This window comes from Trichosurus vulpecula, chromosome 8 (assembly GCF_011100635.1).
Source record: "Trichosurus vulpecula isolate mTriVul1 chromosome 8, mTriVul1.pri, whole genome shotgun sequence".
NCBI lineage: Eukaryota > Metazoa > Chordata > Mammalia > Diprotodontia > Phalangeridae > Trichosurus > Trichosurus vulpecula.
The window spans coordinates 157276939-157289566 of NC_050580.1; the positions used below are offsets into that span (position 1 = coordinate 157276939).

At 36.4% G+C, this 12628-nt stretch overlaps 1 protein-coding gene across 2 annotated transcripts in view; it reads left to right on the top strand.

Moving 5' to 3' along the window:
* The window catches only part of LRRC49 (leucine rich repeat containing 49), a 180039-nt gene that overhangs the window by 14344 nt on the left and 153067 nt on the right, over positions 1-12628 (top strand). For both annotated transcript variants that reach the window (XM_036737270.1, XM_036737272.1), the window contains one exon: positions 4208-4274. In XM_036737270.1, coding sequence (XP_036593165.1) covers positions 4208-4274 — 67 coding nt within the window. The remainder of the gene's footprint in view (positions 1-4207; positions 4275-12628) is intronic.

Below are 12628 nucleotides of genomic sequence, written 5' to 3' on the forward strand. Positions count from 1 at the left end.
CTTCCACAGATGAGGAAAACAGAACTAGAAAGTTTCATGGATATTTCTCAAGGTCATATCTAGTTAGTTGCTGGAAGATCTGGGACTAGAGTCTGGGCCTCATGGCTCCAAGTCCAGCACTTATTTAGATGATGAGTAAATTCTTTGACAAGATGAAATAAGTATTCTGGGAATGAAGGCAGATAGAATATTCCCAAGAAGGGGTGAAGAGAAAACATTGTTAAAAGATACAAAATGGGAATGAAAGGATTTGAAATGGAGGAAGATTATAAGAAATGCACTATGCCAGTGCTACTACCTTATAGATGTGAGGCTTTCCCCATTGAGGGTGATTGTGGACACTTAAACCTGTGAGAGCTGATGAGATACCCTACAGAGAATGTCAACAAAGAAGTAAGAGCTTTAGGGGTACACTTACAGTTAGGTGACACAATATAGATGATCCAACAGGATCAGACAGGTGGAGAACCAGGAGAGCACAGTGTCACAAAAATGCACAGAGGAGAGAGAATCTAAGAGGAGGCATTGGGAGTCAAGCATAGTCTAAAACCTGGAAGGTCCACAGAGTAGGGAGATACATGTGAGTCAACAAGAATGGCAGCAACAGAGTTATGACTTCTTGTGCTAGGGCAGCGAACGTTTGCCCTTTGCTCTACTATTATGTTCAGTATTGTACGTGGCCAGGTGACTATAAAACTTGCAAAGCAGTTACTGGCTATAGCAGGAGCCCAGAGATTTGTCTTTCAGAGAATTTTTTCAAAGGTGGTCTTTGAGTTTCAGAGCATGGTTTTTGACATAATGGTAGTGGTAACCAGAGTACAAGGGATTAGGTGACAAGGAAGTCAATGTACTACACTTGCTTAAGATGTTTGGCAGGAAAAAGAATAAGAGAAATAAGATTGTATTTAGAAGGGATAGCAAAATCAGCAAAACTGTTTTAAGGTTAATTTTATTGATATATTTTATTGTTATATCAGTTTCATTTCCTAATATATTCCATCTCTCCTCCAAGAGCCATCCTCTATAATGATGTAATGGCAAGCAAAGTGGCTTTTTGTTTTGCTCTTTTTTCTTTTGGAGTTCTAGTTCTTCTCAGCACTAAGGCAATGGAGTGCCTTTGATTGAGTCTTGCCTTTGTTTGAATCAAGAGTCTTTGATGACTTGCTAAAGTCACAAGAAAGCCTAAGTCACATGAGTTGGAGTCATATGACTGTGAACACCCTCTGTGGGCTGACTCTGAAGAAGGGTATATATACCCTGAGGTTAGCATTTTGCTTTGGGGCTCACTTACTGGAAGAGAGAGTGTAGAGTGTTCATGTGACTCGACCAGATGAGACTCTGGGTAGCTGTTAAGGAGCCTCCTCCCCCTACCCCTTTGAAAACACAGATGTTGGTGCTTCTGTCTCTGGTAACTATGCATGTATTGTTATGGACAGATGGTTAGAGGCCCTGTCTGCTGATTTGTGTTATTTGCTCTGTTTATATAATTTCTACTTGTAATTTCTATTCATGTTTTCTCTGAAGTTCAGGGTGCTGACTTTTCCCCCTGAACTGAGTGATATATATATATGTTTAATTAAAGTGAGATTGTAAACCCCTTAAAGTTGCTTTCCTTAGAGAAGCAGATCAAAGAACTTGTGCTAGCAGCCCTCCTGTGTGCTGGTGTTGTTGATCTTACACTTCCACAGCAGCTGCTAGCAGCATTGTTGTTATAAATGAAGACTAAAAAAGAAAAAAAGAAGCAGTTCAGCAAAATTAGTCAATATATCATTTAATTCTAATAGCATGTGCAGTGTTCTATATCTGTAGTTCCCTAGTTCTACAAAGAAGGAAAGGTATATTTTTGTATCTTGTTTGGTTAGGTCAAGCTTGGTCATTATTACAACAAAGAGTTCAGTTTTAATTTTGTTGTTGTTTTCATTCACTTTGCAGTAGGTCATGTATATTGTTCCTGGTTGTGCTTACTTCACTGTGCATTAGTTCATATACATTTTCCCACATCTCTATGTATTCTTCATATTAATTAAAATACTGCTTTCGAGTTAGGAGAAACTTGAAGCTGTTTGAAAATAGGACAGGGAAAAAATTTAAGGTGCTTGAGGAGGGCTTTAATTATGTGGACAAGTCACATATCTCAGTCTCCAGTTCTGACTGATTGTCCTCCAGACTCTCATTTTTACCTACCTAATAAATATTTTCACTTGTATCTTAAACTTAGATATGTCTAAAATTGAACCCCTTTTTTGGCTCTTTCATCTCATTTCAATAAATGTTTATTTTCCCCGAATTTATTTTACTTCTTTAACTTTCTTCTTTTCTTCTATTATCCATTTTTTATTCTGTTTTCTCTACCAGAGAGAATGTTCTTCAGCCTATGAAGTCCTAAGGACTTTTCCAACTTTCATATTTTATAAGTCTATGAGAACAAAAATGGTTAATGTGTAATTGAAAACCAAAATATGAGAGTGCTTACGTTCCTTTAGTGACTTAGTCTCAGTTGGTTTAGATACACCACATTCTAGAGTAGGATTCTAATTATTTCAAGTCCAAGGCAACAAATACATTATTCCTGTATGTCTGTAGTTTGCTGCCTCAGAGGCCGGTCTAACAACTGTTCCTCAGTGCTTTTGCAGCCAAGGTTGTGGCAGTGCTCCCTGAATCTCACTGTCCTATATTTCATTCAGTTTCAGCTGCTGTTGTCACTTGGAAGAGAGAAAAATGATTCAATGATTTGGCACTTCATAAATGCTTCTTTAATTGATTGATTCAGGTTTGGTGGATCCGTGACCTGAAACAGCCACTCTAATTAGACTTATTTCCCTCCTGCTTCCATCGAAACTGTAGAACTGAGAAATGTACTCTCTGTATTTAAAGTGCAAAGGGAGCATGGGCATGGCCAGACTTCCACTAAACTTAGGAGATGGAGGGAAGAGGCAAAAAAATGTTTGGAGAGGAAGAGGCATTTGTCCACAATGTATTTGGTAATTCAATGGGTTTTAGCAGAAAGGAGTGGGAGTTCTGGAAGAAATTTAGAAAAGAGTTGGAGTTGAGAGAGGGGTTAAGTGTGAGCTGGATGGGTATAAGATTGAGACTTGGGCCAGGAGTTCTGGGTTTGGAGAAGAGGGATTGGTGAAGTGGTAACTTGGTAGAGAGAGAATGAATATTATATCTCATTTTATTATGTAGTAAAGATTCAGTTTTTTTCACAAGCTGGTAGACCAGACCCTTACTACTACATATAAAGGTAATATTACTCATTTTAGCAGGTCTAAGGTAAAAGGAACCTCTTTAATCAGGCTGATTCCATGACTAATTAGGGTAGGACTTCCAAATTCCATGTAGGCTCTGCTTGGTCCTTCAGTCAACTAGAGAGTGTCATGAGACTAAGGTAAATGTATTTAGGGTACTATAGTATTTAATATTTTGATATAGTATAACAAAAATACTAGTTCTTAGTATTACAAAGTTATTTCATTTCTCTTGAATGTGTGATTTTACAAGGTTTACTGTATTTTAAGATATAATTTTTATGATTTATTAGTATAATTTTCTATAGGAAATCATACAATCTTTGAAATTTTAATGTATATCATTGGGAAAATATGAATTGATTTGGAAAATACATTTGACATAAAAATTAATTCAAAATCCAAAATTTTATGACTGTTGCTTTAAATGAGGCATATCTATATTATGTTTTGTTGTTGTAAAACTGAGCCTAACATTGTACTTTATGGCTTGCAAAAACAGTTTTATATCTAACAGCAACCCTGTTTTTAAGTATTATTATCTCTATTTTATAAATAAGAACGCTAAGGCTCAGTGACTTACCTGTGATCACATAGGAATTGTGTAAGGTGATATTTGAACACACCTCCCTGTCTCTAAGCATACTGTCAAGTACACCAGTTAGAGTGATCAGTCAATTCTGGTTTATCTTAATAACTAATAGGAATAATAATTGGTAAGATTAAGGGACTAGACTAGATGATTTCAAAGGTGCCTTCCAACTTTTAACATTATTTACTGAGATGAATACTCTTTTTCTGAATAGTTGAATGAATAAATATGGAAAATGAAATTCTACTTTGACATAGAAGTCAGAACAAGATGGAAAGTAGATTTCTGAAGATTTGTCTGAGGATAAAATTTGTAAATTGCTTTTTATCAATGAAAAGCAACTTTTGTCAAAATTTAAATATTTCAGAATTAAGAAAATCTCAAATCTGGATAATCTGAAAAGCCTGGATGTATTGGATCTTCATGGAAATCAGGTACACCCACTTTTATTTCTTTGGAAAAAAAGTCAAAGAAAAGTGTATTTCAAGTATGTTTCCTCTTAGTTTTTGCTTTTTTTTTTTTTAAAAAGAAGATCCTATATATAAAAATGTCTAAGGACCCTTTTACTGATTTATGTGAAACTTAGACATTCAAGAAGCAAAAGTACATACTATCATAGAAACTCCTTACTGGAACAATGGCAAATTAACTTTATTAAACAGATAATTCAAAAGCCTGACCATGTTGATTTTTATTAGTGCACCTATCTATGCCCAGTTATATATCTATTTTTATTTTATCTCTGTTGTGTCATTCATTTGGTGGGAGGTTAGGGAAACAATATATGAAATTTGGTATTTGTGGAGTCAACAATAATATAACTATGTGGTTGTTATATTTTCCCTTCTTTTTATGGCAAGTGTCCCAGGTAGTGTGTATATCAGATAAGTGATTCTTCTACTATTTATTTTGTAACCAAGTCTTGTTGATTCTTTCTTCATCATCATTGTTAAAGTTTATATAATGCTATAAAGTTTGCAAAGCACTTTACATTCATTAATTTACTTGTACCTCATGACATCCCTTGAGTTAGGTACCACAGGTTTTATAATCCTCATTTTGAATATGAGGAAACAGATTCACGGATGTTGAGCATCTTATTTAAGGTTACACAGCTTTTCAGTATCAGAATCAGGATCTGATCCCACCCAGGTCTTCATTGGTCCAAGTTCAGCACTCGGGCCATGTTGCTATGATTCCTCTCAAACTTCTAGTGCCCACTTTCTTTTCATTTCTGTTGTTACCACCTGAATTTAGCCTCTGATCACCAAATATAAGGATTGCTAAAATATTCTCTGACACTAAAAATATATACACTTTAGAAAAGCAGTATTAAAAACTGTCACTCCATCTGTTATGGACCCCTGTCTTCCCTTGTATGTTGTACTTTTGGTAGCTAGCAATCTTGCCTATTTCCAGGCCTGGCTCTGGTGGTATTTATTATTCCTTAATTTCTTATGTGCTCTACTGTTACCTTTCATTCCTTTTAAAATCCCTCTTGTGCTCCTAGCTAGTCTACCTTCTATCAGTCTGTTCCTTTACTCTCCTTTGCACACTGCTGCCAGCCTAGCCATTCTGAAATGCCTGTTTTGTCATGTTATTTACAAGATAAAGGACTTAATTCTGGTGCTTGATGCTTTCTAGGACCTGCACTTAAGTTATTTTGACAGCTTTATCTCCTACTACTACCCTCCATAAACTCTGCTACAGCTGATCTTCTGTGTTCACTTTCCTGAAATACCCGAAAAGAAATTCCACCTCCATGGCTTTGCTCACTCTATTCCCTCTACCTGTTTCCTTGTTCAAATGATAGGTTCGCAGGATTTAAAACTAGAAGGAACCTCAGATAATCTGGTCCAGACTTCTAAATTGACAAGTGAGGAAATGGAGGCGTAGAGAGGGCAAATGATTTGTCATAGGTAGTAAGCAGCAGAGTAAGAAATGAAATCTAGATTCTTTAGACTCCAAATCCAGTACTCTATCTCTGTGTGGTACAAATCTTTGTTATCATTCAAGACCTTTGTAAACTCTTATGACTATTCTTTATAGCCTCCGCAAATCTATTTCTTTTCAAAAACTTTTGTAATATTTGTCATCTTTATGCTATCATTTGGCATGTAATAAATTTGTAGTTTTGAATTGCTATTTAACTTTTCTCTCATGTCTTTTCTCTCATCAACTACATTGTCAGCTCCTTGCGAAGGAATTACAGCATTTCTAGCACAAGAACGTTGTAGACACTTAATAAATATTATTTTGATTGCTTGAGATTTATTTCTTTTGAGTTAAGCAATTATTGCTAATTAAAATGTATATGCCTCTAGGCTAAATAACACATTACACCAGTTGTTTGTCTCATAGGATTGTTGTAAAGATAAATAATAGCCCTGTGTTGGAAAATTGTATTCTCTTTGTACTACTAGGAGGTTTTGAGCCTTTACAATAATGCATAATTTATCATTCCCCCCTCCCCAAAAGCTATATGCCATAGAGAGCAGAGTAGAATTTTCTGGTACTAAAAAATACATGCATTTAGAAAAAACAATATTAAATCTGTCTCTTACTGTACCCCCTTGTGTTTTATACTCTAGTTAGCTTCTCACCTTCTTCCTAGTTTCAGCTTTGATAGTATTATCCCTCAATTTCTTGAATACTTGTCTGTTGCTTCTCATTGCTACTAATAATCTCTTGTACTCCAGGAATATAGGAAGCAAGTTAAGCTGTCACTTGAGTTCCCTTAATTTGTCCAGTGTATGAAATGGGTTAGGACTTTACTGGTATGTTGTTCTTATAGTTTCATGATCAAATTAAAGATTCTCTAATGAATTTTTGTTTAATTTCCATGGACAGTGACAGAAAAGTACTTGTACAAATTTGAACATTTTGTCCTGATTTTGAACATGACTTCATGTTTTTACAATACTTGAACATTTCTTTGAACAGCTCTTTAAGTCCTTTAGTTTACTATGTCACTTATTTTTCATTTATTTTATAAAAGAAATTTACAACTTACTAACTCAAATTAAACATTTAGTCACATTTTCTTGTTATAGATAGATCCATATTAGGAACAAGTAGGGGGAGATAAGATTAAAAGAGATGTATGTCTGAACTATCTTCAGTAGTTTCAGTAAAAAGGAAATTGGCTTTAATATATGACCAACAAACTTCTCAATTTTACTTTTTCTCCTTCATTACCAGAAAAAGCTGATGAGTGGAAAATAAAACAAGCATGAAACAACTCCCAAGATAAAATTGTAAGCTATGAATGATACAGACATAGTTTAGCATCCTATTAGAATATTCATCAGCTTATTTTTGTAATACTTATTTCAAACCATCATCTTCCTTTAGAGAATCAGATGTAATACCTGTCTGTACAACTTCATTTTTTTATGTAAAGTATTCACAATTTCTGTGTAAAAATGAAAATTATCAGGCATCGGTTTTTGTTTGTTGTAGTATGGAAGGGAGGGAAGGGAAGAAACATTTATTAAGCACTTACCATGTGCCAGACACCATACTAAGAGCTTTACAAATGTTATTAGTTGTGTTCTCTTATGTATTTAAACTCTTGCTGAATTCAAAAGTCAAGAAGTCTTTATTTTTCCTATTTTTAATACATATTCAAATGCATAGAAAATAATTATAAAAGCAGCATTTTGATTATGAAGGACAAAATTTGTACAGGTACACATGTGTATTTCTATTGAAATCGATCTCAGAAGTCATATTACCAATGATAGCCAATACTCTATCTACTTCCATTCCCTCTATTGTTAGATGCTTGTAGGGTCTAGGACACTTTGTTTTTGACAATTCTCAGAAGTGACTAGCTTTGAAACCAGCTTTAATCCCAGGTCACTGAGGAACTGGCAGTTCAACTAACAGGTACTCATTTTGTCTAGCCCTGACAACACATACAGAGCCCAATGTTGTCCTGCTGGGAGAACCTTATTCTCTATAGTATACATTCCTACCCTGGGACAGCAGCAGCACCCTAGGCTAAGGCAATATATACGGAACTCAACAACAGAAATGAAGTACTCAATTGCTAGATACTGTAGGGTTGAGTTTTCTCAGAGGACCAAATCCTATTAACTACTTGCTTTTAGTCAATGCATGCAGAACTCAAGACTATAGGGTCCTAGTAACATAGATTTAGGGCTGGAAGGGACGTTAGAGGCCATTGAGTTCAAGCCTTTTATTTATTTTATTTCTTAAATTTCATTTTATTTTGCTTTTTTTTTCAATTAACAAGTGTTCATTTTTCTCTCTCACCTCCCTCTTCTTAACTGGGGAAACAAAACAAAACAAAATAAGCCTTGTAACAAATATGCATAGTTAGGTAAAACAGATCCCTGCATTTGGCCGTGTCCAAAAATGTATCTTATTCTGCATCTTGAGTCCTTCATCTTTCTGTCAGGGGGTGGTCAGCATGCTTCATTATTGATTCTCTGGAATCTAGGTTAGTTATTGCTCCACTCATTTTATAGATGAGGAAACTGAGAGAAATTAAATGACTTGCCCAGAGTCACACAGCTCTGAGGCAGTATTTGAACCTAGGTCTATCAGACTTGAAGTTCTATCCAGTTGGTTAGTTGAGTTAACTTGCCAAATAGATGTAAGGAATCAAGAAATAATTGAGACTTCCAGTTCGTATCTTTTAAGAAGAAATAATTGGAGTCCACAGTAGGTGTATTTTTAAAAGAAATATACATTATATATTAGTAACATAAGATATTGAACTATAACATCTTCTGTATTTAAACTTGTTCTTTGAGAAAATTCAAAAAGCAATAGGTAATAAGTGCTCTAAATTAATTTTTAGGAGGAGGAAAGTTATCTTAGTATTCAACTTAAATATGTAAAAGTATCCATTCTTAAGCTGATTTCTACCAAGTATAAATCTTTTCATTCACAATGAAGCTCACAGGTCTCTTAACTCCAGACTGTGTTCTCTACACATTGGGAATTTCAGTATACACTTGAGATCCCCTCAAATATCCTGGCCTTCCAGCCCACCAATTTCATCATCAACTCTGAGATAAAATTTCGCTCAGCCTCATCTACTCATGGGGATGATCATATACCTTGATCTCATTGTAACCATTCAGCAATAAACCTATTCAATTTATTGCTGTATTTCTATAGGAACTACTGAATTTAAAAGGCCTTTTGCCTTGTTATTATAGATTCTACTCTTAGGGAGTTTGATTACATTCATCTGCCCAGGATCCTTAAATATTCCTGCCAGATACTAGGGCTGTGGTTACCAAGATGTCCTTCATCTCTGTATACTTCTATTAGGTCAGACCAACAAATGGAGGAGAGGTGCAGGCTTGCCAATGATGGTATCCTTTTGTTTTTTCTATAATTCTGCCTTTTGGACCTGAACAGCTGAGAAAATGACCCACCATGAACTACATTTAATCATTGATTCTTCTTATATTTATCTTCCTTGGGTCCAAGAGTCTCCACACTCCTTCAATTCCTTGTATATAACCCTGGTTCTTGGCTCTCCTTGTCATCTTTGGTACATTCTCTCTTTTAGGGTACAGACCATGCATGTTTTCAGCTATTGCAGCTTAACTTGTATGTCCAATTTCTCCCTGCAACATGCCAGAGGTGCGGTTTTCTTGATTAAGATCAATTTTTGTGTTCTCTTCTTTGTTTTCCTTTTCTTGTCCTGTTTTGTTTTGTGTCACCAAAACACTTGTATGTATCTTTATGATTAGCTTAGCTTTTGTATTTCCCTTTCCCATAAGTAGCAATATTAAGGCAGTGTGATGTAATGGAAAAAGGGCTGGCTTTGTCATCAGAGGACCTGCATTTAAATCTCAGCTTAGCTACTTACTCCCTATGTGACCTTGGCAAGTCACTTAACTTCTTCAGTTTCCTCATCTGTAAAATGAGAGTATTTGATCAGGTAGCCTCAAAAACCAGATTCAAGTCTATAATCCCATGATCTTAAGTTCACTTCAGCAAGGCTACTATATACACGGTAAACTTGATCCATTCCCTAAAAGAGGTTGCTTACATTTTACTATAAATGGGATGTATCATTTATACAACTAAGAAAATGCCAGGTAATTTGAGGAGAGAGAGGGTACTACCTAGAGAGATCGGGAAATACTTTCTGTAAGGGTTAGCACTTCGTCTTAGCTTTGGAGGAAACTAAGGCTTCTGAAAGGAGTAAATGATGAGGGAGTAGCCATTCTGGGAAGCCTGTACAAAAACAATGGGGCAACATATAGAATGTGAAGTTTGAGGAACCAAAATTAGGTTACTTTGTAGAGTAAAGTGGATGAAGAGGATTAATGGAAAGGAAATCTGGAAAGGTAGGTTGGATTTAGATCCTGAAAGGCTTTAAATGCAAATCACAGGAGTTACTATTTTATTCTGGAGGCAGAAAGAGCTACTGAAATTTTTTTTTTGTTTTTTTGGAGGTGGGAAGGCAGGGCAATTGGGGTTAAGTGACTTGCCCAAGGTCACATAGCTAGTAAGTATGTCAAGTGTCTGAGGTCAGATTTGAACTCCGGTCCTCCTGACTCCAGGACTGGTCTCTACTCATTGTGCCACCTAGCTGCCCCGCTACTGAAAAATTTTGAACAGTTGACATAGACATGGGCTCTGGGTCTTTTTTAGTGACAAATCTGTGAGAATTGATTGGAGAAGGGAGAGATGGGAAGAACTATTGCAGTAGTCCACATGACCATGTAAGCAGAGAGAAGGGGACACATGTGAAGGATTACAAGGTCAGGGTGTCAGAACACCAGAACACTAGAGTTTTAGTTAAAAGCAGTTCACGAAGCACTTGCATCTAGTTCATAGGGTGTCAAAAACTGCCTTCATCTCCTCCCCACCATCCTGGTGTACCACTCAACTTGCCAGGAACCCACCTAATCCCCTTAATTATTTATACTCCTACCTTCAGTGTGGCTCCAACAAGTGAAATTGCCTTATGTTTGTTCTTTCTTATTGGTGCTCTACCCTTGCATTGACCCCTCCCTGGCAGCCAAGTTCTGAGGTTCTGGTCATGCCTCCCTCCAGGTGGGTGACCCATTGCTCTGCTGTCATTGCTGTCAACTCCTGCCAGATACATCCTGAGAGCTTCTTGATGCAATTGCTGTTCCTAGCTTGGCTTTGCTGCTTGTCTGTTCTTTCTAAGAGATAGCTGTCATCTCTCCCAGCAGCTAGACTAGAGCTTTAGCTGATAATGTTAAAGCTCCTTAAAGACTCTAGGCTATTTAGACCTTCTTTTGTTTCATACCTGGGTTCTGTAACTCACCCTTCATACCAGGTACTCTCCTGGTGATCTCATGGTAGAGCTTTGCTTTCTATTCTAGGTCAACTCACAGTGTCGTTGTTGTTCAGTTATGTCCAACTCTTTGTGACTCCATGGACCATAGCATGCCAGGCCATTCTATCCTCTGCTGTTTCTCAAAGTCTGTCCAAGTTCATGTTTGTTGTTTCTATCATTCTTTCTGTCCATCTCATCCTCTACTGTCCACTTTTCCTTTTGCCTTTATTCTTTCCTAACATCAGGCTTTTTTCCAGTGAGTCCCATCTTCGCATTATGTGGCCCAAGTATTTAAACTTCAGTTTCAGTATTTGACCTTCTAGTGAATAGCCTGAATTAATTTCTTTAAGTATTGACTGATTTGATATCCTTGCTGTCCAAGGGACTCTCAAAAGTCTTCTATAGCATTACAATTTGAGAGTGTCAGTTCTGTGGCACTTAGCTTTCCTTGTAGTCCAACTGTCATGGTCATGCATTGCTACTGGAAGAACTATAGCTTTGACTCTAAGGATTTTGGTTGGTAAGGTGATGTCTCTGCTTTTTAGTAGGCTCTCCAATTTTGCCATAGCTTTCCTTCCAAGGAGCAAGAGTCTTTTAATTTTATGGCTTCATCTGCAGAGATCTTTGAGCCTGAGAATGTTAAATCTGACATTGCTTCCATTTCTTCTTCCTCTATTTGCCAGGATGTGATGGGACCAGTTGCTAAGATCTTATTTTTTATGTTAAGCTTTAAGCCAGCTTTTACACTCTCTCCTTTCACTCTCACCAAGAGGCTTTTAAATTCTTCTTGACTTTTTGCCATCAGAGCGGTATTATCTGCATATCTTAGATTTTGATATTTCTCCTGGCAACCTTAATTCCAACTTTTGGTTTATCCAGCCTGCCATTTCACATGATGTATTCTGCATATAAATAAATAAATGAATAAATAAATAAACAAAGATAATATACTGCCTTGTCATAGTCCCTTTCCAATCTTAAACCAATCAGTTGTTCCATGTTTTGTTCTAACTGTTGTTTCTTGGCCTGCATACAGGTTCCTCGGGAGACAAGCAAGATGATTTAGTACTCCCATCTCTTTGAAGTCTTGCAACATTTTGTTGTGATCCCCACAGTGAAAGGCTTTAGTGTAGTCAATGAAGCAGAAGTAGATGTTTTTCTGGAACTCTCTTGCTTTCTTCATAATCCAGCAAATGTTTGCCTATTTGAAAACCAGACTACTTTTCTAATAGTTATCAGTTCATATATTGCTGAAGTCTACCTTGCAGAATCTTAAGCATAACCTTGCCACTGTATGAAATGAGCTCACTTGTTTGGTAGTTTGAAGATTTTTCAGCATTGTCCTTTAAGATAAGGATGTAAACTGATCTTTTCCAATAAAGTGGACACTGTTGATTTTTAAAAACTTGCTGGCATATTGAGTGCAGCACTTTAACAACACCATCTCTTAGGATTTTAAATAGCTCAGCTAGAATTCTGTCACCT